The sequence below is a fragment of the Eschrichtius robustus genome, chromosome 1 (genome assembly GCF_028021215.1).
Source record: "Eschrichtius robustus isolate mEscRob2 chromosome 1, mEscRob2.pri, whole genome shotgun sequence".
NCBI classification, from domain to species: Eukaryota; Metazoa; Chordata; class Mammalia; order Artiodactyla; family Eschrichtiidae; genus Eschrichtius; species Eschrichtius robustus.
Genome location: NC_090824.1, coordinates 164146326 through 164174164, shown reverse-complemented (window position 1 = coordinate 164174164; position 27839 = coordinate 164146326). Strand labels below are relative to the sequence as shown.

At 43.4% G+C, this 27839-nt stretch overlaps 1 protein-coding gene across 7 annotated transcripts in view; it reads left to right on the top strand.

Annotated features, from left to right (window-relative positions):
- The window catches only part of CPEB1 (cytoplasmic polyadenylation element binding protein 1), a 103431-nt gene that overhangs the window by 64877 nt on the left and 10715 nt on the right, over positions 1 to 27839 (top strand). For 3 of the 7 annotated variants that reach the window (XM_068537832.1, XM_068537873.1, XM_068537859.1), the window contains exons 2-4: positions 12483 to 12671; positions 24338 to 24564; positions 26299 to 26551. In XM_068537832.1, the coding sequence (XP_068393933.1) occupies positions 12518 to 12671; positions 24338 to 24564; positions 26299 to 26551 (634 nt within the window). In that variant the 5' untranslated portion in view covers positions 12483 to 12517. Of the gene's footprint in view, positions 1 to 10899; positions 10954 to 11939; positions 12117 to 12281; positions 12672 to 24337; positions 24565 to 26298; positions 26552 to 27839 lie in introns of those variants that run through there. The other 4 variants (XM_068537868.1, XM_068537851.1, XM_068537837.1 and 1 more) reach the window with 3 other exon arrangements.

Sequence of the window (27839 nt, the reverse complement as noted above, 5' to 3'; positions counted from 1 at the left end):
ACAGACTCTGCTCTTTTTCTCACTTTTTGAAGTAAGGAGTGTGATGTTTAATTTCGGAAATCCTTGGTCTGCGTAGTACCATCCCCATCTGCTGGAATGTCAGGGCTTTGCCACTAAAAGCCTAAGGCTTGATCATGTCTTGATCACAGGTAAGATTACTCCCACTTCAGTGTGTGCATTCTAGTTTCTGAATGTAGATGTTTTACATCTTTTTGACTGAAAAAGAAATGAGTAAAATTAATGGGGGAAGAGGGAAATGTCAAGGATTAAGGCTTCTGGAATCAATCCAAGAGAGGGTGTTTCTGCTGTGAAATGAGGGGCTTAGACTAAGTAGACTCCAAAGTCTCTTCTATTTTTAATATTCTGTGGTTTATTTTACTTTAATTGAATTTTAATCCTAATTTTATATTGTCATTGAACTTCTAATGTCAAATTTAAAATCTCTCTACATGAACTTATCTTTGTAGAAATTTTTAATTTTTCAAATTTATTTAGGGGATGTTAAGTCTGAGTTACCTTACCCTTCTTAATAACATGTATTTTTTTCTTATTATCATAATATGTTCATTGTAAAAATTTAGAAGGAAACAGATACATTAGAAGGAAAAAAATCATATGTAATCCCACTACCCAGATATAACTACTGTTAACATTTTAGTGTGTCTCTCCAGTATTTTTCTTACATTTACTAAAGAGAAAGGTTTCTGAGCATACTATGTAGTAATTTGCCTTTCTCTTCTTTTATCTTTTTGTGTCACTAACTTCCCATGTCTTTTTCAAGGTTACATAGCATTTTACTTTGTAAGATTGACGCATTATGGGATTTTTAACCTGAGTCTGTGGATAGAATTCCGGGAGTCGAGTATCTTGGGCAGGGAAAAACTTAGATATTTATTTTCACCAGCGTTTAACTGAAATGTAGCATTTCCTTCTAAATGTGGGCAAAAAGTCACAATAATATTAGCAGGACCTAATTCTTTGGCAATAATAATAATCATTAGTAGGATGATTAGACATTTCTTGTCTGATTCCTTTATAGTCACTGAAAATATCTTGAGGTGTTTACATTCATCACTACAAGATTATGATCACTATTTTACATATTTAACATTATTTTTAGAAGGTATCCATTCATAGGCTTTAGCACATTGCCAAATGGTTCATGTAACGAAAAGTTAAGAATTTCAAACTGTTGGAGATAGTTTGCTTAAATAGGTGTCTATTTTAAATTTATTTATTTATTTATTTTTGGCTGTGTTGGTTCTTCGTTTCTGTGCGAGGGCCTTCTCCAGTTGTGGTGAGCGGGGGCCACTCTTCATCGCGGTGCGCGGGCCTCTCACCGTCACGGCCTCTCTTTGCGGAGCACGGCTCCGGACGCGCAGGCTCAGTAGTTGTGGCGCACGGGCTTAGTTGCTCCGCGGCATGTGGGATCTTCCCGGACCAGGGCTCGAACCCGCGTCCCCTGCATCGGCAGGCAGACTCTCAACCACTGCGCCACCAGGGAAGCCCCCTAGGTGTCTATTTTAAACACTAGTAGAAGTACCTGAAGTTAAACTTTTGCTTATGTCTGTGATTATTTGGACATAGGATCAATCTCTAAAAGCAAAAATTTTTCATCAGATAAGTACTTTTAAAGCATTTAGTTAGATTGGCTTCCAGAAATGTTGTATTAGTTTACTCTCTTACTATACTATTTGAAAGCACCCAGTTCTTTTTAAATCACTAGCGTTTATATTCTCTAGATCTGTTATGATTGGCACTGTAATGGGTCTCCAATTTGGTGTAATGTTCAAGGAACTTCTGCAGATCCCAAAATTTGAACCAGTATAGCATCAGGCATAGTAACATTTTGTTGTGTTTAGATTATGCTAGTTTTATTTACAGCTTGGGGACACCACCTGGACAGCACGTTGTATTCCAGAACTCTGTACCAAAGTCTTCAAAACATTCTGCTTCAGGAACTCCCACACCAGAGCCATAGATGAGGTGGAGCTAGACTTGAATCAGCAGTTTTCATTTTTGTTCTCCATGAGGAAGAAATTGTCACGTTCAAAAACTATATATGTACATGGCAATGGAATCTTGGAAGCACCAGAATGTGAAATTGACATTTTACTGAATAAGTGGGTGTTTAGGGGAAGGATGATAAGGGGGAGGAGCTAGTATTAAGAGTTGAACTCCTGGTAGGATGGGATAGGTTTAGAACAGAGCTCCATAGGGACCTAACTGGAGAAAACGGAATCCATTAATAATTTACTGATAAAGCAAGTCTGATTTGGGGTATGTATGAGTGTAGACCTGGACCTGAGAAAGTGCCCTGGAGCAGGGGAGAGGCAGGAAAGCAGGTTGGTCCCTGGATTTGGATCCCACTTCTACCACTTAGTAGCTTTGTTGCTTTGGCCCTATCTGATCCTTGTTTGCTCACTAGTTTAAAAAAAAAAAAAAAAAAAAGGAGAAGATGATTTAACCAGGTGGTCTTTTTTAGCTCCTTTCTTGCTTTCCTTTCTTGCTGACTCTCTCATCTGGTGCTGGCATCAGGGGCTTCTGTCCAGAGATTCTCATCCTGCCTGTAGTAATTACTTGTTTGGTCAATCCTTGCTGAAGGGCTTGAATTACATAGAACACTCTTATTTGCAAATGATCAAACACCTAATTAGAATTAACTTTAGCAAAACGTGGGATGTGTTGGAAGGCTGTTGGTATATAGCTCACAGAACAGGAAGAAATTTTGTTGAGGTTCTGTCTTTTTGCTGCCTCTCTCCCAGTGTGAGTTTCATTTTCTCCTTTTGCACAATTTTCTGTTCTGTAAGGAAGGGGCTGTGTTTACATCCTCTGGCATAATGAAGTCAGGAAATGATTCTTTCTTTCCAATACCCAGTTAGAAAAATCTTAGCGAAGAAGTCTCAGTTAGCTTGGCTTGAGTTATGCCCGTACCAGGACTGGTCTCTGTAGTCATAGGGATGAGTTATTAAGACCCAGGTTGGGTCAGATGCCCATCTGTGGACCATCACTGTAATCAGTGATTGCAGAATCCAGCAAGAAGATGGCATTTGCCGTTAGGACCACTTGGATGGTATAGAAAGAAAAACAGTTCAACAGAAACCTGGGGTGTGGGAAATTTTTAAAAACATGATCTTGGGGTTTCATGGACTAGGCAGCAGCAGTCTTCAAACATTTGTTTGTATCTATCCAATTTTTAAAAAACAATGTACCCCACAATGAGATCCAGTTCACACCCATTAGGATGGTCATTGTCCCCCCACCAAAAAAAAAAAGGGCCAAACAAACCAGAAAATAACAAGTGTTGGCAAGGATGTAGAGAAATTGAAACACTTGTGCTTTGCAGAATGCAAAATGGTATAGATGCTGTGGTAAATAATACAGTGGTTCCTAAAAAAATATTAAACATAGAATTACCGTATGATCCAGCAGTTCCACTTCTAAGTATATATATGTAAAAGAAGTGAACTCAGGACGGGAATACATATTTGTACACTGATATGCATAGCAGTACTATTCACAGTAGCCAAAAAGTGGAAAGAAATGGCCCAAGTGTCCTTGGACAGATGAATGGATAAACAAAATGTGGTATATACATCCAGTGGAATATTATTCATCCTTAAAAAGGAAGGAAAATTTGATACATGCTGCAATATGGATAAACCTTGAAGATATTCTGCTAAGTGAAATAAGCCAGATGCAACAGACAAATATTGCATGACTTCACTTCTTGGAGGTACCTGAAATAATGGAATTCAGAGACAGAAAATGGCTACCGGAGACTGGGGGAAGAGTTAGTGAGGAGTTAATATTTAATGGGTACAGAGTTTTAATTTGAGATGAAAAAGTCGTGGCAATGGTTAGTGGTAATAGGTGCACAAAAATGGGAATGTACTTAATGCCTCTAAATTGTACACTTTAAATGGTTATAATGGTAAAATGTTATGTTAGATATATTTTACCACAATAAAAAAACATTTAAAAAAATACAATGTATTCCTTGCACATTTAACTTGGTATCTAAAATTTCATCGAAAAATGTATCCAGTGGAATCAAAATTTGTAGAGATTTTTATCCGTATTATCTGTTTAAAAAACTGTAAATTAGCTCTTTAACAGTGGGAAATTTCTCGTTACTCCTCTTCTCCTTTACTTGTATTTCTAGTCTACTTCTCCCACAGAATTTTATACTAATGAAATGTTTTACAGTTTAGTCTTCTGTTGATCACGTTATACTTCTCTGCAACAAAAACTACATGAATTGAAATTTTAAATTTTTTCCTGTGACTAAAAGGCTATAAGTGTTTTGGATTGCTGTGGCCATTGATTGCTAGGACAATTGATTAAGACTTTATTGGAAATGCTTTTTAATGAGATAAATGAGGCATTTTTATAACTCATGTAATTTTGGATGACTCACTTATTGCCAGAATGACTCAGCATTTTCAACACCAAATACATTCCTCTTTTCTGTTTTTATAGATCTGTGCCCTACTGAGTAAACTTGTTCACATAAATAAGTAGATGGGAAATGAAGGTATTGTTAGAGCAGTGTCACTCAGTTGTTTGAACTCCTTGACTTATATGCAAAAAAATAAGTCATCTATCATTATTTTTAGTCATTTACCTGCCGACAGTTCCATTCACTCCTTCATATTTGTTGAAAAGAAGGAACTGGAAACCATCTAAGTTGTGAAAAGATTTGTTACCTGAGGCGTCAGTCATTGAATTTCTCAGGTTTTTGGACGTATACCAAGAATGCTTATGGAGATTTCAGATGACTATGTTATTCTTTCACTTAGAGGGCTGTTTAACTCATTACCTGAAGGATTGAGAAAATTAAAATGCTGTTAAGTTAAAAAATTTGCCCTTACAAATACAGTGTTTTTAAATGCTTTTTTTTGGCTGTGCCGTGTGGCTTGCGGGATCTTAGTTCCCCGACCAGGGATTGAACCCAGGCCCTCGGCAGTGAAAGTGTGGAGTCCTGACCACTGGACCGCCAGGGAATTCCCTTAAAATACTTTTTATCTTATCACTTGCTTTATGTTTTGTCAAAACCTTGGGTCTGTAGATTTTAACTCGTTCTGCTTACGGAAAATGTCAACCATAAAATCTAATTTAATGAAGTTGGTTGTTGGTTTTTATCATCAAACCAATTACTTCAGGCTTGCTTTTAGTCACAAAAAGTCTAACTTCATTTTCCCCCAGCATTTTATTTTGAATATTTTCAAGCATACAGAAAACATGAATGAATTATAAAGTGAACACCCATTAATACCCACCACCTAGACTCTGCAATCAACATTTTGTCATATTTGCTTTATCACATATCCTTTTATATATCCCCCTAACCATTTATCAATCCATCCCCTTTTATGATGCATTTCAAAGTAATTTGCAGACATGGATATAATTCACCCTTAAATAACTTCAGCATGCATGTTAACTCTAATGTTCAGTATTTGTTTAGAGGTTTTTGGAGGTAAAATTAATAAACAGTGAAATGCACAAATCCTGTGTGTATCATTAGATGCATTCTGACAAATGCACGTACCCAACTCCCAACAAAATGTAGTACATTGCCATTCCCTCAGAAAGTTCCCTCATCTCCTTCACAGTCGGCTCCCACTACTACCCCCTGGAGGCAACCACCTGATTTCACTGTATATTAGCTTTGCCTCTTCTAGAACTTCAAGTAAATGGAATCATATATATATATATATATATATATATATATATATATATATGTTACATGAGGTTTATTTCGCTCAGTGTAATTGAGATTCATCCATGTTGGTGTATGTATCAATATTCTTTTTTATTGCTGAGTAATATTCTAGTATATGTATGTATACACCACACTTTATCCTTCTGTTAATGGTCACTTGGATTCTTTTCAGGTTTTGGTGATTATGCATAAAGTTGCTATCACCATTCATGTACAGGTCTTTTTGTAGACATACACTTGCATTCCTCTTAGTTGAATACCTAGGAGTAGAATTTCTGGGTCATAGGATAGTATATGTGTAATTGTATAAGAAATTGGCAGAGCTTTTTCAAAAGTGATTGTACCATCATAAAATAATATATGGAAGTTCTGATCGGCAACACCAAATGTTGGCAAACTGTGGAGCAGTCTTTTTAATTTTAGCCATCTGGTGGGTATGTAGTAGTATCTCATTGTGGTTTAATTTGCATTTCTTTGATGACTAATGATATTGAGCATTTTTTCTAGTGCTTATTGTCCAGTTCTGTATTCTTGTGTGAAATGCCTTTTGAAGATTTGTCTGCCCTTTTAAAAATTATTTTTTTCTTTTACTTTTGAGTTGTTAATATTTCTTATATACTCCAGATACTAGCCATTTGTCAGGTATGGTTGCAGATATTTTCTACCATTTTGTAGCTAGCTTAATTGTTTTCTTAATGGTGTCTTGATGAGCAGATGTTTTTAATTTTGATAAGTCCAGTGTATCAAAACTTTCTCTAATGATCGTTGCTTTCTGTGTCCTCTGTAAGAAACATTGCTATGCATTCCCCCCGCCCCAGGTCAGAAAGATAGTCTGTATTTTCTTAGAGAAGCTTTAAAAAGTTAAAACTTTTACTTTTAGGTCTCTCTGATTAATATTAAATTAATGTTTGTAAATGGTGTGAGGTAGGGGGTCAAGGTTCATTTTCTCCCCCCATATGGGTATTTGGCTGTTCCAGCACCATTTGTTAAAAAAGTCCTTCCCACTGAATTGCTTAAAGGCATGTATATTACTGGGGTTGCATTGAGTATGTGGATCAATTTGGTGGGAAATGACTTTTTAATAATATTGAATTTTCCAGTATGTAAACATGGTATATGCCATTTTAAAATCTAAACATTGTTAATATTTATTTTCAGAAACATTATAGAAATTGCTTTGACATAAATTACAGAATTCATTTGAAGATCATTAATGTGGTTGAGACTAAAATGAGCCAATGATCATATTTTTATGGTGGGAAGTACAAAGTAAACCTAATGTTCTCTCATACCTTAATCTGTAATGTGGTTTAAAGTATAGCTGAAATTATAAGGAAGCTTTCTTTGAACATCCTAGGCATCATGCATTCCCTCTCTTCTGAACTACTGTTATTAACACACAGATTAACAGTACATTGTTCTCTTAGAGTGAACTTCCAGGGAGTTGTGATTGACTCAAGTTCAGCCTTTAAAGTTTGATGAATAGTGTGAGAGAAAGTTAGTAAGCCTGGAGATTGGCTTTGATCTGAGAGGCAGCAGAGAACCGTTGAAGGCACTTGTTTAGGAGAATGAACACCATGCAGAGGGGGTGTTGTGTAAGAATGGGATGAATTACCTGGAAGAGAGAGTCTGGGGTAGGAAGACCATTTTAAACTCTTAATGCTCAAAGTGTGCTCAGCAAACCAGTAGTGTAAGATATCACTTGGGAGTAGGTTAAGAATGCAGATTCTGGGACCTGACCCACACGGAGTCAGAGTCAGTGTTAGTGTTGTAAAGATTCCCAAGTCATTCCTATGCCCATGAAAGTCTGAGAAGTACTGCTTTAGGGAAACGCAGTCCCCCTGGTGTGAGTGGTTAAGGGCCCCAGTGCACACAACAGTTGACATGATTGTGGCAGATGTCTGACTTCTTGCATGTTGGCTCTTTCTCTTTAGATTGTCAAAATGGATTTTTAGAATCATTTCTGTTTTCTTGAGTTGGCGGTGTGGGGGCAGGGGAATAGTCTTTCAAACAGTCTTTTTAGAAATACATTCTTAGAAATGCTACTTTATGGGCTTTTTAAAACTTCAGGAACCATAAATCATTGATTTAAGTAGCCTCAACAGACTGTAAGGTCAGTTATTTAAAAGAAATTTAATGGGGACAAGTGATTCAATGTCCTTTCTCTGCTATTCCCAGGGACTGGAATTTGGGGATGAAGTTGAGATTTTGTAAAAGATTTCAAGTGTGGTTGCTGTACGAATTGTAATAGTGTGCTTGTTGAAAGTCTAAAGAGAAAGAAAGGAGAAGACAGCTTTCGTTGTACTGTTTGTGCAATAACTAAAGGACAGTAAATCCACTAGCAGCCTGCTACCCTCACACATAAGCTATTTGTAATTTTCTGTATTCCTTTACCAACATCATCTGTCAACATAAAAAATTTTCACATAGTTACATAATCATGATATAGATGCAACTTTGTAGTCTGCTTTATGTCATTTAACATATTACCCTGCTCCCCAACTCCTCCTCTTCCCTCCTTATCCAGCTGTTGTTCTGCCGTCTTCTTCCTTCTCTTTCCTTTCATCCCTTACCTCCCTGGCTGGCCTCCCTACCTTGGATCTCTGGTTCATCTTGGGCCCTCTACCACATTATTTCTTGTTTAAGAGTGTACAGAGATTGTTCACTGCATGCCTGAGCATCAGTTTGATATTCCAGCCTCTGTTCTTCCTGGCTTGGCTAGCCCAAACACGCGTTGCTTTTTACCTTCTCCCCTATTACCTCCTCCGAACCAGGTCCCTTTCTGCCGAGGATCAGCTCGTGATGCATCTGCTACGTGAAGCCATCTGCGGTTTCCCAGGGGCCTCAACGGACTTCTTGTAGTCACCATCTACCTTTATACAATGGAACCTGACTTAATGGTTTCATAAATGGGGGCCTGAAGTCACTACTCCTCTTGTTTCACTTCCCTACTTGGCAGATGCTCAAGAATGATAGCTGCAGAGGACCCTGAGCAGCTTCATGCTAAGTTTTGTTGGCAGAGGAGTCATCAGAGGACAGACAGGTTCTTATGCTGAGGATGGAAATGATTAGAGTTGAGGCTATACTTCTCTGAGCCCTAGAGCCAGAGCCCCTGGGTCACCTCTGTATTTTGAGTCTGCCAGAGGTTACTGTATTTTAGACTCTGGCAAACTTTAGACTTTGGGTCAGTTTACTTATTTCCATGAGTTGTCCAGTTGCTAAGAAGTTTGGGAGATTAACTATAAAGAAGATAACTGATATTTTCAAAGGGAGATGATTTTAAATTTTTGAACCAAATTAAGAAACTTAAATCGGAAATGTTGTGTAGGTATTGAGATAGAAACTTGCAGGGTTAGGGTTAGGGTTGATGTAGAAAGCATTTAAGCTGAGACATTATTCAAATAGATAACCTTAGAAGGAGAAGTCTCACTTCATCATGTGCTTGTTCCCAGTTTTTAGTATCTTCAGAGTGTCTAGTTTGTGCTTGGCTAAAGGTTATAAAGAATATCCTCCAATAAAAAGGGTCAAGTTCCTGTCCAGCATCAGATGTGAGTTTGAGAAGCAAAGATGGGCTTTACTCAGTAAAATCAGCCTTTGTGTTTCAGACCTTTCAACTTACTGAATGTTAGCCTGTGTTGACAGTTAACTTCTCAGACTTTCTGTCAACATAGATTGAAGAGAGAGAACAGAATGGGCAAGTTTGGAGAGCTGGGATCAGGAAGCCATTAGAAAAGAGGCTTTTTTGGGTAAAATGTTTTTGAACACAAATGGCCACAGATAAGAGTGATCATGCCTACCAGTTTACCTAGGACTGTCTCTGTTCAAGCTTGCTGTCCTGGTATGATTATTAATATTTGCCCCCTTTCTCTCTCAAGAGTGCCTTCGTTTGGATGATAAATTATATGGTCACCTACTAAAAGCAACATGCTGATAAAATACTTTGTGCCAGGCACTGTACCAAATGCTTTATGTAATCCTCGCAAAACACCTGAAAGGTAGCTGCTGTTGCCACTTTACAGATGAAAAGATCCTCAGAAAGGTTTAGTAACTTGACCGAGATCACACGGTGGTAGACCTGGTGAGTAAAAGCAAGCTCTATAAGACTTTTAAAGCTACTTAATTTTTCCCAGCCTGCCACACTAAGGGTTTAACAGGGTCTTCTGTTAATTTGAGGAACTAGTGAAAGAATCTTACAGTGGTAGTGCAAGCCTTTACCTGAAAGAAACAGTGGAATGGAGAATGTCTGGATAAAGATAAAGGTGATGTCTTAGTGGGAATGCTGGGATTAAAGGGAGAGTTACACTGTATTTAGATCTCCAGGCTCCTAGATGCTTGTAGCCATTTGTTTCTAAACGGACTTAAACTGATGTGCTGCTCAGGCCTGGGGTCTTTCTGCTTGGGTTTGGAAGTTCATGGTAGTTGTATAGATCAATGCTACTCAAACTTTTATGTGCATTAATATCAACTGGCAGTCTTGTTAAAATGTAGATCAATTCCATAGGTCTCAAGTGGAGTCTGAGATTCTGTATTTATAACAAGCTCCTAGTGATGCTGATATTGCTGGTCTGCCACACTATAGTTTGGGTAGCAAGAGTATAGTTGATGATTAGATTCTCTCTGCCTGGGGCATGAGGGTACCCATATCCACAAACGCCCTGATTTTAGATGGGGAGGAGAGGAACGATTGCTTCTAGTTGTAGGTGTGCTCACATGTGATGGAAGGGACTACATAGATAGTTGGTGTAGGTGGGGAATAGGTACTTAAATATGGATTTTTTAAAGGAAGCATTGTGTTTTTATAATTAATACATATGGATTATTTTTAAAGTATATCCTTAGCTTAGGGGAAGGGTGGACAGAGAAGCAGGAGGGAGTGGTCTGGGGTGGGGGCAACACCAGCATGGGTGAGTTCTTGCTCAGCCTGTGCAGTGGTGAAGAAGGCTTTGACAGGCACAGACAGGGAGCAAGCAGAGTATCTACAGCCAGACAGGAATAATGTGGATAGATGACACAGCAGCAAAGCTCTTAAAAAAAAAAAAAAAACAACAAAAAAAACCAAGGGGAGGAGTCCCTCCCACAGACTGGCCATTTTCCCCCTCTAGGCTGTGCCTGAGTGCCTGTGGACAGAAGGGTATACTCAGGAGGCTCTGGCCAAGCTGTTCCTGTGGATAACAGCATTATCCTCCACTCTGCCCACTTCGTAACCCTGTCCTGGGCAGTCCCAGGTGGGCATGCTTCCTGTCTCTGGTTACTTTTTCTTGTAACATGGGAGAACAAGCAGGGTGGAGTGCTGCCTACCTGGTCTAGGTGCGAGCAGCCTGCTTGCTGAAGCTGGGACCTTCGCTTTACCCTCCTTTCTGAGGAAGAAGCCTTGTGACTGGAGGTCATGTTGGAAAAGGACTGATGCAGGAGAGTGTGTTGGCAGACAGGAAATGGCAGTTTCCAGAAGCTCTGGGCAGAGCTGGACTTGGTGCTGGAGCTGTGAGTGGTCACCGAAATAGGGCTTTGGTCCTGGGCAGCACCCTTGAGAGGGGGCCTGGGCAGCCAGAGGCAGTGATCCTTACAGCTGGCCAGTGTATCCTGAGTGCTCCTGGAAAAGCAAGAGAAACAGTGTTGACAGAGCCAGGTGATGTGAGCTCCTGCACATGGGGTTTCTGATAAGGCATAATCCTGCTTCTGAGACTGTTTCTCTTACTTTGGTCTGTCAGACACTGTTTTGGGAGTGTCTCCTCAGTCTGTACCTGCACTTGCAGGAGGGAGGAGCTGGTCCTGCTGTATCTGCTCGTGACTGATGCCCATCCTTTTGGGGTCAGGGAACTTGGGAACAGGGAGTATCCGAGTCAGGACAGATCTGACTCTGGCATGTGGGTTGCCCAGTGACTCCCCCTCCCCCTGCCCAAGCTGACCCCCTTTCTCTGATCAGCTGCTCCTGACAGGCCTGGCGCACCAAGTGTTGTTCCCCAGGGTCCGAGTGTATAGTGTTTTTCTGAAGGTTGTCCCATCCTTAGTGGTAAACACTGCTGTGTCAGGGTACTGCTCAGGGGCCACTTGGAGCACATAGATTTTTGCTAGCAGAACTGTGAAGCTTTGCATCGGGCTGCAAAACCAGGGCTTGAGCAAGCAGCTGGAGAGAGTCCAGGACTAGAGTGTTTTTGGGTTTGGGGGGTGGAGAGCAGAGGGAGGGAAAGGGAGGGGCAGGAGGGCAGAGCTACACAAGCAGGCAGTCTGCTGCTTTGGCTTTGCTGTCGGCAGAGAGGACTTCAGTCGTGCCTGAGGGCCGCTTGGCCACTATTGCTGGAGACCGGAGGGCGCTGCCTCGCAACCCTGACTTACCGGCACTGCACCCGGACTGTTCCAAGTAGCTGTTGTGCTGTCTTTTCCCTGGGAGGCAAGTCTCCTCCCTGTCGTCCCCTCCTGCTCCTCCCCCGTTCTGTGAGGGATGATGCCGCTCTCTATTGCACAGCTCAGCCGGCTGATGTCACTGGCAGCGGGAAGCATCAGCAGCCTGATCACATGCTGGCCCAGTCTGTAATGCAGACGGGATAGGGGTGTGTATGTGGGGAGGGGGGCTGTATGGCAACTGCTCTTGCTCTAATACCCCCAAAAGTGCAGAGGCAGCGGCTGCAGCATCCAGCCAGCTTGGATGTCTGGTCCTTGAGCCTAAGGAAACTATTATTAATATTATTTATTGTTGATAATACTGGGGAAAACAGCACTTAACTCTGGGGTTCTGCTGTCCTCCTGTCCAAAGTAGACTTCCAGGACTCTGAAGAAACAGTTACAAGCAGGATGCTTTTCCCCACCTCTGCGCAAGATTCTTCCCGTGGCCTCCCAGATGCAAATGACTTGTGCCTTGGCCTGCAGTCCCTCAGTCTCACAGGCTGGGACCGACCCTGGAGCACCCAAGACTCAGATTCTTCAGCCCCGAACAGCACACACTCAGGTGAGTGCCAGAAAATGAGTTGGCTTGGGGAGGGGGGCAGAGGTATATGGGGTAGTGAGTGAAGATATCCACAGCAACAGTTGTTCTGTTCACCTTTGCATCTCCCCCCCTCCCCATACAACATGGAGCTGTTTTGCAAAAGATGGAAATGCTGGCTGTGAGTGTGGCAGGACAGATGGTTGCTCGTAAAGGCAGGCATGGCTTTTCCACTTACCCTGATGAATTCCCTGGAGTTGTTAGTCTGTACCTGAGGTGGCCCTGAGAAGGGTCCACAAGGTGACAGTCTTATGCAGAAAAGCTCCAGGTAACCCCCTAGTGCCCAGGCCTGTCTTAGAGATGATGAAGCAAAACACTTTTAGGTGGGGGAGGGGACTTAAGGGGCTGATTACTGGATGTCCAGATTCTGTTTCTCAGTGGCTTTTAAAACTAGGGAGCTATGTGTGAAGGATGGGTGGTCCCTGAATCATGGCAAGGGAAGAATTTTAACCACAAGTGAGGCTGGGTAATACTGGGATTTTGGAATTGGCTTAACGTAAGGTTAAGAGCATTGATCCTGGAAAGGGGTAAGCAGGGTAAGTGGGGTGGAGTAACTCTCAGCTGCGGAGGCTTTTTTTTTTTCTTTCTTTGTGTTAAGGGTGACCAAGTGGATGAAGGAAGAACCACTCCCCTTTAGGATCCCTTGTCATCTTGGAAGGATTCGATGGGGACAAGTTGAAGGGGCTTCTTGGCCTTGAACTGCTTCTGCTCAGACCTTCCCATTGCCCGTTTATTTCCCTCTTGTGGTTCAAGGGGGAGGGTTGGCCAGACGCAAGTCTTGGAGTATTCAGGAAGAAATGTGAACTTAAGAAATACTGTAACTATACATAAAAATCTATGTATTTCGCTTTATGTAAATTACACCTTAATAAAAAGAATATTGGCAGCAGGTACTTTAAAAAGATGGAAAGCGGGGGTGGGGGCGGCCATTTGCTGTTGGTGCTGACAGTGGGGTTCACAGAGCCTGTCATCCTTCTTTGCCTTCCCTCTCCAGAAGCTGGCAGTCATGGCAGCAAGGTATTGTCTTGTTGGTTTCTCTGGCCTCCACCCTGTTTGGCGCAGGTCTTTTTTTAGAATGCTTTGCAGAGCCTGGGACTGTTGTGTCTGTTGGCATTTTAATGCCCAGTTTTTTGGTAAATCCCATTTGATTGGGGGTAGAGGGTGGATTTTTTTTATTTGGCTGCAGGTGGGGAAGAGCTTCACCTTAAGTAACTACCTCTGAGTTGAGGTAGAATTTCTTGAAGTACCAGCCTTTAGCTGACTCAGGTTTTTCCCTGGGCTTGGAAGTGTGGTGTCACTGTTTGGTATCCTGTGCCGGGAGATCTTGGCTTGGAGGCAGTGGTAGTTTATTTTATGTGGTATTCTGAAGCCAGCGGGGGGCCTGTGAAGCTGACCTTGTCCCCACCCTCACTGCTGTATCTGAGCAAAGGACAGGGGAGCCCACCCAGGAGGCGGGCACCTGTCTGTGGTGATCAGTGTTTGACCAAGACACTCTCTCTCACTGGCATCACGTTGGGTGTGGCCCTTCTTTGGCTCTGGTTTCTCTTAGCTACAGGGGTCCTTCTGAAATGTATTACAACAAATAGAAATGCAGGAGGGGCCAACTTGGGGCTTGGAGAGGTTGTCCTGAAAGTCATTCTGAAATTAGGCTGTTACAAAAAAAAAAAAAATAGCTTGGGCCCAGCCATAATTTCCTCAGCTTCCCCACCACCTGAAAGGCCTGTTAGTAGTTATTTGTCTCTGAAGTGGGGATGGATTTACTTCTACATGTTCTGTCTCAAGCACTTAGGTAATAAATACTACATGATTTTTTTGGATCAGGGATGGCCTGTAGTCTGTGGCCCTGGCGTTCATGGGAACCCAGAGAGTTGCCCCAGAGGTATGACTTAGCCATGGGCAGGGTTAGTGTGTGTATGTCTTTCTTTCTGAGGGTTGAGGGGGCACCCATCCCTGATCCCCATGTTATCCTTGGGCTTGGGAGCTGTGGTGATGGCCATCTCTTTCCTTTCTCTGAGCTCTGGGCCTTCTTGGAAAGCCCACATGAGGGTGCCGCCTCCTGGAGTAGGACGCAGCCCTCCCACCAGCCAGCTGCGCCCTTGCCAGCAATGCAGGAACATGCAGCCCACATTCCAGTGCCTACATTGCCTCCCCATCTGAAGACCAACTAGCTCAGTTTCTTCAGGGAGGGAGGAGGTATTTCAACAGCTCTGGACAGTCTGGGAGTCATCATTGCAGGCAGCCTGGTAGCTTGCTGTCTCTGCGTGGAGCACATGGTGCAAGCTTCTTCCTTGGCCCTGCTGGGGGATATATTGCCCCATGTGGCTATGGGTTTACATCTGACCATTTTCCACAACTCTTAAGTTTTCAGCAATGTGTAGGGGGCAAGGTTGGAGATAGCAGGTCTCTTGCCTGAAAAATCTTGGCTAAATTCATTCAACAAATACTGAGCACTGGCTGTGTGCCAGGCACTGTGTTAGGCACTGAAGGTACATCAACGAATAAAATTGTTGCCCTTAAAAATCCCCTTAACTATCAAGGGGAAATAGATGAGAACGTATACCAAATGCAGCATGGTAGTTGCTGTGCTTGGGGGCTTCCTTTTTCTCCCCTAAGGATTTTTTTTGGCATTGGGGCAACATTTCATTGGATTCTCAGCATGAGACTGGTACATGGAGACCTGTCTCCAGGGGCTAGGGCCCTTCTGCTACATGGATTTCATTGGCCTGGGAGGCCTGCAGGAAGACCCTCGGGTGTAATCTGTTTTTGAGAGTTGTGCCTGTAAGGCCAGCATTGGTTTGGGTGTGGTACTCTGTGAGGTCCCTCCCTTCTAGACTCTGCCTACCCCTAAGGCCTCATCTCACGCTGGGGAGGAAGCCTTCCTTCCCATCAGGGCAAGATGAATGTTAGAAGTGACCCCAGTGACTTGTGTCTGGGGCTACCTTTGTCCTACTTGCAGTGTCCTAAGTCCTGTAATGGAACAGGAGGGCTATGAAAGCTATCCTCAATGTCCTGGGATGGGGGAGAGAGTGACTAATCACCATTTATTGACTACTTCCTATGTGAAGTATATCACATGATTTAATGCTTTCACAGTCCTGTGAAATGGGTACTATTATTGTTCCTATCTGAAAGATGAGGAAATAATGCTCACAGAGCTCGTGAAGTGCCAAAAGTGAAACAACGACCAGAATTCGAGCCTGGGTTTCTTTGATTCCAAGCCTCTTATGCTTCCTATCACACCTGTGTTCCTGTGGGCAGAACCCTAACATGTTGAGCAGGAACACTTCCGGTAAAGTATCTCTGTATATACAACTCCAGGGCTGTTCAGCCATGATGTTTTCCTTTGCCGAGGTCACTCAAGGCTAGGGCATGAGATGGTTCTGACTCCCTCTTCACCCAGAGTCTCAGCTCATCAGCTGTGCCCTCCGATGCATTTGTATTCCTGCCTTCCCCTGGTGACTCTTTTGCATGCAGCATTACTCAGCAGGAAGTGGGGTGACTGAGAACCTACTTTAGGGGACCTGGAAACAAGGACTCCTAATGAAGGCCTTGTGCAGAAGCCCAGCGGGCAGACCAGACGCTCAGTCTAAGGATGCCAGAGGACATGTCCTGTTTTCCGACTCTCCTTAGAAGTCCCTTGGAGATTAACCTGTTCACCCTCTTTGGTTTCTGCTCTGACCGCTAACCAGTGCAGAGTGTGTTCCCTGTGCTGTGTCACTTATAGGCTCCCCATTGGTCTGCAGGCTGAATCAGCCTGGGATGAGAGGGGAGTCTTCAGCATTTTGCTTCTGCTGCTGCTCTACTTCCAAATAACCTTTCTGAGGCAACGTTCAGAGTAGGGTTGGGTTCCTCCTCTGTGGAACATGGACTTCTGGGCCCAAGTAAGTTCTCCTGCAAATCTACCTCAGCTGTCCAAGTCTTGACTGCTTATATTCCCAGTATGTAGCACAGAGCCTGGCTCCTGTTTTTTTAGTAAGTATTTACTGAGTGAATGATGAGTGCTGAGTTAATTCCGGGTAAGTTTGAACTACAGAGTTCAGACAAAGTCTCTTTCTATTCTGCTTCCTACTTGTGTTGATCATCTGGACGGACAGATTGTTCAGTGATCAATAGCTCTGAGCCCTCATATCTTTTAGGGCATGATGATGCATTTACAGAAAGTTTTTTTCATACACCGGAGCATGAATTCTGTCATGGAGTCAGGTAGTCTCCTGAGGGAGAATAGCTTTTAGTGCAGAGAGGAGGGAGGGCCTGAGAAGCAGTGTGACAACGTGGTACCTCCTAGGTGAGAAAGAAGTTGAGGTGGTTGGGTCCAGGGACCGAGTATTGCTGACCTTACATGGGACTTGAGCATGTCATTTCTTCAGGTTAATGAAACTTGTCCGGTGATCAAGATCGGGGAGAAAGGCTATGTCGGGTACCACCTTGGACCTGTGGGATCCAGAGTTGGTGGAGGGAGTTCAGACTCGCAGGATCACCGCCTGAGTTGGGGTGTGTTGTAGAGTTGCAGGGTTGGGGTCATAGGCAGAGAGCGTTCTGTTATACCTGCAATGAGTGCTCCTGTTATGCCTTTAGGTAGATTTTGAGCAGGCAACCCAGGACTGAGGGTTGGGATAGGGAAGAAGGGTTCCACGTGCAGCCTTGTGTCTCAGGCTGGAAATAATGGCTCCTGGTCTGGGTTTTTCCCATGATTACTCCTGTTAGACAGACTGTGATGTCTCGGGCCTGGGCTCTCCCTGAGCTGAGCTCAAGCTCGGTGTCTTGCAGTGCAGGCATCCGGTGCCTGGCTCCTGGTGCCATTGCTGCTGCCGCCATCACTCTTGGGTGCCTTTGTACTCTTGGGGAAGGCTTCAGAAAATTCCAACAGTGACTCAGCTGTAAAACCCACAGGAGCTGGCACAGAAGGGTGAAAGTGGAGAAAGTTAACAATCAGTCTAAAAATATTACTGCTGATTTGGTCTCTTGTACCCTCTGAGGTAGCATTAATGAGCTGGAACCCTCTGCCAGGTCCTCTTCTCCCCGTGACTTCCGTTAGAACTGTCTGTAGCTGATGCGGATTCCTGCTGGCATGTGAGTGGGGATGGGTGCCTGTGCTCCAGGGAGAGCATACTGTTTTTCTGTTTTTCTTAGTCACTTTTGGAAGATAAGGATTTGCCGTACACTTGGCCACCAGGGCTGGAGGCACCTGGTAAACCTCAGACTTCCTTTGATCTCTGAGTTGTAGAGGTCAAGATAGGAGCAGAGCAAAGAGGTCAGGGCCTTGGCCACCATTGAAAGGGACTATGAGACTTCTCTCCCACACTCTCCCCCCGCTTAGTCCATCTAGGTTAATACTTGACATCTGACTTTGATGAAATTCTATGCCGTATGATGGGGAGTGTAGTTTGAGATCGGTCACTGGCCTACAGCATAAGGAACCTGTCACTTCCACTGGATTTTAGGTTATATGGCTTGAAGAGAGTGTCTTCCCAGGAGGTATACTTTATACTTCAAGTTAGGAAGAAGTGATTGCTCCTTCCCTCCTGATTCCCAGCTGGTGGGAATCAATGCTCCTTACTCAGCAACCTTATATAGGGGAATATAGTCTCATGGGCTGAGCTGGGAGCAAGACAGGCTCTGTCTCTTGAATCGAGGTCCCACCTTCCCTAGAAGCCCACTGTCTCTGCTGCTTTCCTCCCTTTGATCTGTAGATACTCAAAGAACTACATAACCAGGTCCTTTGTGAGGTTGGGCTATATAGAGGGACAGTCAGGTCACTGTAGGGCATCTGACCATGAGTGACAGTTTCCAGAACTTGGCTCCTTCTGTGGGTTGAAGAAACTATCAAACCACTTAGAAAATCCTTGGCCTCTTGATATAGGTTTTCTTGTCTTCCCTGTATCTTCTAGTCAAACTCCTGTATTCTTGGCCTCTTCCAATTTAATATTTGCAGGAAACTGATGTGGAGGTGCTGATGTGACCCAGGTGTGTTAATTCTGGTACACTCTGATGTTTCATGTTTGTCTGACGGCACTGCCCCTTTCCTGTTTTCCTGTGTGGTTGGAATAGTGTTCAGTGGATACTCTTCCCTGATCCTTGTATTTGAATGTAGAAGTGTATTTCAGTGGTTGTGAGGATCCCAGGGAGAGTGACTCTCTTCAGCCTGTATCTATATATGTTTAGTTCTCTTTGAAGAAAGTATTTGAAACTAGTGGAAGGAATATTGTCACAAATTTGATATGGCAAGTAACAGTACTTTTTTCAACCTCTGTTTTGGTGATGGGCTGGGTCGGGATGAACTGAGGTTTTTTTCCCTCTAATTCTGAATTGCATCTCAGTCAGCAGTGTGTCCTTAAATTGAATAACCTTGATAGAAGGGGAGTAGCCTCAGTGAGCATATGGGCTCCTAGGGATATGATACTCGCTTTTTTTCAGTACTATTCATATTCAGCAAGCGTTGATCACCTGCTTTCTGCCAGGTGTTGAGCTAATTACTGCTGGAGTGGGGTGGTAAGGATGGCCCTTGGTGTGCTTGGTTGAGAAGGCAGAACTTTGTACCCATGTGTGTCTGCAAATGTCTATGCAAGTCTTTCTGATGCTTTAAAAAGCTTGTTTAAAAGAAGATGATTTCTCTTATAGGCAGAGACTCCAAAGGTACTCAGTTGCTATTTTTTCCCCTGAGATTCTAGTCCCTATTAGTTGTGCTTGATTTCTGTTTTCTGGTCAGATCAGTTGCCTTGAAAAAGGTGAAGAAAGTCAAATGGGCATTGACTGGTTTTCCTTCGGTCATAAAAAATTTTTTTTGTTTGAAAATTTCAAATTTACAGAAGTCACAAATACAAAATAAAAATTATACAAAGGTTACTTGTATTTCGTTTATCCAGATTCTCCTGTTGTTGACATTTACCTCATTTGGTTTATCATTTGCAATTCTCTCTCTATATGTATATCTCTCTATAATTTCTTTCTGTACCATAAAGAATAGAGATGTTCTGACGTACATTCATGTACAGCAAAAGCTATGAACTTCAGTCAACTTAAAATTGATATAATACTCTCATTAAACTGTTGTTCATATTCCAGTTTTCTCTGGTGACCCAATAGTGTCCTTAATAGCATTTTTCTCTCCTTTGTCTCTTAGCAGTTGTCTGCCTGAAGCAGTAGGCCCACGCTATCTTTGTATTTGCTTGATATGAGCTTACAGAGTTCTTGTCTTGAACGTTTTACACAATGTTCAGCTTCTTTCTGGCCGTCACTTTTCCTGAAACTGTTATCACAGTCCATGCCAATTTTTTTAGTATTCTTTATTTGTTCCTGGTTAGGTCTCTTTCCCTCTCTCCTCTCCTCCAGCACCCCCTCCCTACCCCGGCGGGGGTCGGGGGGGTTGGGGGGCATGTTTCAGAGATCAGACTCTTTGGGAAATGTCCTACATAGCCACCTTGGTTTCTTTTTTCCTCCTGTGTATTAGTTGCCATCATGCTGTAAGAGCTGTATTTGAATAACCTACAGTTTTTTAAGTCAAGGAAATAATTACATATGAAAGGTTCTGGGGTGTGGTAAGGGGACTGATTAGAAGCTTGAAGTAGCAAGCCTCAGATTTTTCTAGATTAGTGCCTCTCAGACTTTAATGTGCACACAGATCTCCTGGGGATCTTGTTAAAATGCAGGTTCTGATTCAGTAGGTCTGGAGTGGGGCCCAAGGTACATTTTTAATGAGTTCCTGCAGCGGCAAGGTCCTAGAGAAGTTTTAAGACCTGGATGATTTAGATCCCAAGGTATTGACCTCTGGAACCCGAGATAGCTTGTCTGTAGTTGATGGTCTTAACAGGAATTTGAACAAAAGAGAGGTGTCAAGAACATAAAGACAAGAAGATGTGAAGTCCTGAGTATTTAAAAAAAAAAAAAGTAACTAGGGAATGGTGTGTTACAAAGGATAAAGCACAGAACCAGAAAGAATTGGGTCCCACTCTGTCACTAATTAACTGACAAACTCACTACAAACACTTGCCCTTTAAGCCTTGGTTTCCTTTTGTTAAGATGGGGTAATAATACCCACTTCTTAGGATGCAGGGAAGATTATTTACCTAAAGTGCTTCTGACACAGTATCTGGCATATACTAGATGTGCAGCATGTGGAAGCCGCTATTAGTGAATGGTTGGAGCTTGACTGCACCTGTTCCAGATTGTAGAACAGATGATTGACCATGCACTCTGAGCACTTAAGGAAGTGGAGTTCATTAGTGGCCATTGTGGGTTGTCATGCCATTTTCTTTTTAGGCAGGCTTATTATCAGATTAGAGGGGTGTTACAGACATAATCGCTAGCTTTGACACAGGAATTTGACAAAGCCTCAAGATATCTTTGTGGGCATGTCAAAAAAAAACTGTAGGTTAGTTGAGGTAGGTGGATTTGTGGCTGTTAGAACAGATGTATCAACACAGTCATGAATACAGGTTGTTGTGAATGAGAAAGGTGGTCTACACTGGCACCCATATTGCTTTTTGACTCTTTCAAATACACTTTTTCAGAATCTTGGGTAAAGACGTAGTTACTGTGGCCCATATTTATCCTCCTTGCTTCCCCCTGACACAAGTCCTTTGGGCCAGCCATCTCCTTGAGCGTTTTTCTGCATCCTGCTTAATGCTGTGTTTCCCTGACAACTCTTGGAGCTCTGCTATGCCACCCTTCCTAGGATTAACAGACTGCCCTTTATCTTGTTTGTCTCTGGCGAACACTCCTGCGAACACTCCTGCCAACTTCTGCCTCCGCTGAAGGTTTTTTCCTTCAGGATGTCACTTTCTCAAGTGGAGGCTGCATGTTCTCCCAGCCTTATCTACCTCAGGGTCATTCTTTTTGGTCTTCTTAACCAATTCCCTAGTCCTTACCCTTTTCTGAAGACCTCAATATGTGTGTTTTTGTTTGTTTTAACCCCAGGCCCGCTTGTCACTGTGGGTCCCTTTAACGTTCATGTGAATGACCTATCCAGTGTTTTAGCCTCCATGCAGTCCACCTCAACCACCTGTGGTCACACACCCTGGACCGCACCGTCCTCAGGACTTCAGTCTTCACTGTTCCCCGCTTCCTGTTTCTCCTGTCTGCCCCTCCCCTCCTCTGGTAGCTGTCAGCACATGGCCGTTGCTGCTTCTCCATTTGCTTCCAGCATCTTGACTCTCTCCTGTCTTTCACCTGTAGTGCATGACCCCTTCTTCATCTCTGTTGCTGGTACCATCAACCCTGTTGTCTCATTTCCTCCTTCACACCCTCTTTGGGAAAAACCCACAGCCCTGTATGGGTGCAGTGTCCATCCAGGTTTCCGACGCTGCTGGAGAGAGTCGCCCAAGTCTGATTTAATACTCAGTCCCAGCCGGGCACTGGGTACCAGCACTGTCCTCGCCAGTGTCCCTGCTCAGCCTCCTTGGCTGTCCCCACGGCAGCTCCCCAGTATCTCCCACTTACCTTCAGGATAAAATCTAAACACCCTAATTTGGTTTTCGAAGCTCTCTATGGTGTGATTGTTGCCTCATCATTCACCACCCTAACCTTGTTTCTGTAAAATGTGAAGAAAGATGAGGCCCTCTTAGGGCAATGGTACCACTTTTAAGACCAATACATGTGATATGTTAGTTTTCACAGTGGTTTTTTTTTTTTTTTTGCCACGTCTTGCAGCACCAAGTAGGAGCCTGGAATAAATCTTCACACCTCCTGCCCTCTCAGGGCGTGAATTCCAGGGGCTTGGGCTCGGTGTTTCATTGAGGTCGGGGTTTGTCAGGAGTATTTGAGAAATTTGACAGAGTATTTCTGATGGGTGTCAGAATCCAAGCGTTGAGGGACACTTAGTTTCAGCATGTGGTTAAGTGCCTGTGCTTGGGAAACTGCTTTGAAAGTCCTAGTTTTAAAAGAATGTTTCCTTAAGAAAGGAAGTCATAAACTAAGTAATAAACTCCTTGCTGAAGATGGTAAAGCTCCCCCCTCCCCAACACACGTACATGTTAGACTGGCTAGATTTAAAAAACCAACCCTACTGAGTGTTGGCCAGCATGTGGAGGGACTGAAATTCATCAGTGCTGGTGGGAGGGTAAACTGGTACATCTACTTTGGAGAACAATAGGACAGTTTCTTTAAAAATCAAGGATAAATAAACACAATAAAACAAACACATCCACACTATTCCCTGCATTTAAAAAAAAAAAAAAAGAGTTGATACACCTACCTTATTTTGAGCTGAGAGGGAAGTGGTTGGCCAACGGAGAGCAGGTTGGTCTGATCTTGCACATACCCTCCGTCATGAATACCCTGAAAGAATGCTTTCACTTTGATTTCATGCTTGGAGAGGTTTATTCCTGCCTCAGGAGGCTCACCACAGCCCCAGCCAGACATTCAGGCTGACTTTCAGGCTGACTTGGACCCTGAAAGAAAACCAGCTCTGGTGACCTGTGTCTCACTCAGGTACTAGTGAGTAATTGTGAGGTAGAGCCAGTCACAGCCACCGTTTATTGAGCACTTTCATATGTAAACGCATTATTTTGGTTTCACCTCACAGCCTTTTTGAGGGGGATGTTTTCCCCTTTCTCCACATGAAAAGACAAAATCAGATTAATATGGCTTCTTTCTTACCTAGCTTTGGTGCCACCATAGCTCCATGGCCAAAGCCCTCTTCCACCCCCTCCTCATGGATAAAAGGGTGTTTTGCTTTGCTTTGGATTTCTTATTTCCCCAAGGCCAAGTGTGGGAAAATGCTGCTCTCCCCTGCTGTCCACTTTACCTCCCTTATCTTTCCTGGCCTCTGCTTCACTCTTTTTTGATGTTTAATATTTAAATATTGTGCACTGGGTACTGCTGTGCTGAGCACTTTCCATCTGCTGTCTTGATTGTTGAACCCTCCTGACAATGTTATGAAATAGTTGGTATTCCACCCAAGACGCCATGAGAAAATGGAGACTCAGAGAGCTTCCCAGAGCACGCAGCCATATAAAGGTGCGTCAGACTCAGGGTTTCACCCCAAGATAGTCGTAAGCCAGAGCCGGCTTAACCACAGCATCACTCTGCTTCCATCCTAAATGTTTGAAGTCCAAGGGTGCATAGAAGAGAACCTGCATATGCTAGAATTTTGCATAAAGGAATCTCTTAGATGGGATGGTATGCTTATGCTCTACCAGACTTCTGGGGTGTGCCATAAAGTTCTGTATTTTAGCTATGTAGTGTTAGAAAGGTGGGAGTTCCTCTAATAAACACAGTAAGGAAGGAGTATGGTTTGGGCTTCCTAATTGTGCTGAAGGCATCTCCTATGGCAACACGGGCATGTGTGTCCAGACATTAAAGCAGTTGTGACCAGGGTCCCCAGTGGCACAGGTTCCCAGATGCTGGCGCTGACCCGTAAGCCTGGGTGGCAGAGAGCAGGAGTTTTGCTGCTTCTGTTGCAGCAGGAACTTGGGTCTTCGGAATGCCATCCTGTCCCTTCTGCTCATGGACCCCGGGTGTCTGTCTGCTCGTTACACTCTTAACTGCGGCTCTGTCATGCTTTCGGTGGTCGTGGCTTGGTCCATCTTGCTGGGTGGCTGTGGGAGGAAAGGCAAGGGCTCTTGGCTGGAAAGAAAACTAAGAGGTCATGAGACTTCCTTTTTATTTCTTCCCTTTTTTTTCTCTCTTCCTAGTATTGAGCATGCTCCACAATCCATTGGGCAGTGTCCTGGGGAAACCCCCCTTGAGCTTCCTGCCTCTGGACCCCCTTGGATCTGACTTGGTGGACAAGTTTCCAGCACCCTCCGTTAGAGGATCCCGCCTGGACACCCGGCCCATCCTGGACTCCCGTTCTAGCAGCCCCTCTGACTCAGACACCAGTGGCTTCAGCTCTGGATCAGATCATCTCTCAGATTTGATTGTATGTAACTTGCTGCAGAGTGAGGTGGGGAGAGCACGTGAGCTGGAGGTGGGATGCAAGTCCACTAGAATGCAGGCTGCGAGGTGGCATGATGGGAGGTATGGAGACATGTATAGAACTTTGCATCCTCGACAGAATAGAGGGTGCCTCGTATACCCATTATACCCATTGAGCAGTACATTTCAGGACCTGAGCTGAGGACTCTACAGGTTACTCCAAGAGCTGTTTCAAAAGTAAATATGGGAGTCCTGGCAGTGTTCTGTTTCTTGACCTCCATGGGTGTTTTCTTAGCCTTTAAACAATATCATTTATGTACCTTTATGTATGATACCTCAAATATTTTAACTGATGATTTTAAGAATCACAAGTTAGTAATCAGTGGGGCTAGGGTTTTAATCCAGATCTGACTCCAACTCTTTTTCAGAGGCCATGACGAATCCATGAAATAATGTCTCAGAGTTAATCTTTGCATCTCCTGCTCTGCGTCTACAGCCACGTGTGACACGTGTGGCACTCGTGCTAAAGGGAGTTGGAAAGTGGATTACGATAGATGAGGAATAGGGGATATTAGAAGTAAATATATAGGAATGGCAGGGAGAAATCATCCTAAAGTAAAATGCAATTTAAGGTGCCTTCTGAGCCTGCTTCTCTACTACCAAAGCCACTGAGCTGACTGTTCAATGAATATAATGGCTATTTTCCTTCCCCCTTCTCTTCAGTATCCAAGACTGGCAATGCTGGTGGGTTGCCACGTCCCATTCATAGCATGACCTCTTAGGGCCCACCTGGCCTCCCGCCAGTCTGTCCTAGGATATGAAAGCTGGCGTTGGTGTCCCCACTACTCCCTGGTTTTATCTGTTCAGGGTGTGTTTCCAGAAGGGTAACTACAAGCAGGGCTCCCTTTGATTCTCTGGGCTGCAGTTTATTCCCCTATAAAATGGGATTAGATGGGATGCTTATAATTCTTTTCATTACTTTATATGGGCCTCAGTCTTGGAAATTTGCCTCATAACCAGCTTTAATATTTTGGGATTTCGATTAAAGAACTTTTCTCTGATTCCCACCCCAAAGGTTAATTGACGAAGGGGTATGAACAGACAACTCACAGAAGAGGAAATAGAGGCAGTATTTGAACTTACAGGAAATATTCTATTGAGTAATTATTTTAGTTTATTTTTTGATAATGTGGTATCATTTCTACCCACTTAAATTAGTAGAATTTAGAACCTTGACACAAGCTTGTTTTTTTTAAGAAACTTGTGTTCTCATACATTTCTAATAGAACACAGAACCTTCATAGAAAGCATTTTGACATTCTACGTCTAGGAATCTGACCAGAGAACACAGAAAATATGAAAAAGCTACATTTTATTTAAATGTTTTTAAAGTAAAGTTTAAAGTTTTTATTTATAGTCCTGAAAACTTGCAAAGTATCTAAATGTTTAACCGTAGGGGGAATAAGTCAGTGAAGTGTAGCTTGTTCCCTAAATAGAATATCATAAATAAATTAAAAATGGTTATGAAGACTGGTAACGTGGAGAAATAGACTGAACTGGGGAGAAAAGAATTTGTTTAAATTATGGTATAAGGACAGCTAATCTTAAGAATGCATAGGAAGAAAGTCTAAAAGAAAATATATCAAATATTGGTATTTTTCATAATTTCTATAGTGTGATTATTACTTTTATAACAACTGTCCTTTAAAAACCTATATCTTCCTTTTTTCTTCCCTAGTCAAGCCTCCGAATTTCTCCTCCCCTGCCCTTCCTGTCTCTGACGGGGGGTGGTCCCAGAGACCCTTTAAAGATGGGAGTTGGGTCCCGGCTGGACCAAGAACAAGCTGCTCTGGCTGCAGTCACGCCCTCCCCAACCAGCGCATCAAAGAGATGGCCAGGAGCTTCTGTGTGGCCGTCCTGGGACCTCCTTGAAGCTCCCAAAGACCCCTTCAGCATAGAGAGAGAGGCCAGGCTACACAGGCAAGCTGCAGGTGAGTGTGGCTGTGGGCCTGCTGGGGGCCTGGGGCCTCGTTCTTGGGCAGTGAGTAAGTGACCTTAGTTCACAGACTGGGGAACTGTCCACAAGAGGACTTGACTGCATGGTGAAGTCTGCTTCTGCACAGAGTGGTCTGTTCTGAGGAGTGAGTGCTAATGGGGACACACTCGGTAACTTTTTTGAGGCTGAGCAGAGAGGAACAATAGATAATCTGGCACACCGGGTTGTGCCTATTAGGGGTTGGATCCATCTCTGACTTCTGCTCTTTTGTGGGGATTGTGCACTGCTCTCGCTTTTGATTCTTTTCACAGGTGCATGTGTTCAAGAGAAACCCTGGAAATGGTGCCTAGAATTTTGTCTACCTTCCCCTTTCTAATTCAAAGACATGTCAGGCACAACCCACGCTGGAGCTTTCTTCCCCAGGGCTTTCTGATTGGTATACACAGGGATGCACTGGGGGGTGGGTGGTCCATTTGTCAACCTGCAAGGTAAGGGATGTCCCCAGGTGTACTGGTCTCTCAGGAACCCTTAGATTCTGTCGTTTAAGTTACCTTAAATCCATTATTAAATCTGTTCTTCATCTTATACCAGTACTTGGAAGCAAATGAGCTGTATATGTCATTGTTTACTAGTGCTTCAGGGAGATGCTCACTGACCACTATTTTAAGGTTCTGGAGTTGGTTAAATGAATGTTCAGTTTCTCCATTCCCTTTGTTTCCATAGGTTTCAATATGTCTGTCTTTCTACTCACAGAGCTAGACCTGATCTCATTCTCCCCAGCAGTGCTGCTGCCCTATTTTAATGGTTTCGGCAACCTGTGTTTGTACTTTCTCTGTTGCCATTGTTTTCCTATGAAATGACTTTACTGTGCTTTTGGATGAGGCCATTATATCGACTTCTGTTTTTGTTCGCAAAATATTGCTGATGGTGCCTAATTTTTTGCTGTAGCAACACATTGGGCCTATGCCTTTTAGAGAATGGCCTTCTATGTTATTGTCCTGAATGAAAATGGTGGTTCAGTTCATTAGCTATCTGCTCCACTGCTGGAGGAGGAGAGTAAAATAGGTGAGGACTAGCCAGTTCCCACTAAGGTCAGTCTCTGATCTGGAAGGGCACGACTGAGTGGGGACACGATTAAAGACTGATATGATAGAAGGCCCGGTGGTGTCTCTTTAGGTACCATAACGATAGCTTTGGAAATGATGGGGAATTGTTCTGACTTGGAGCAGTTGTGACGTTCTTATCTTGTTGGGTTGCTGGTGCTGGTTTTTATTGGCAGTGTC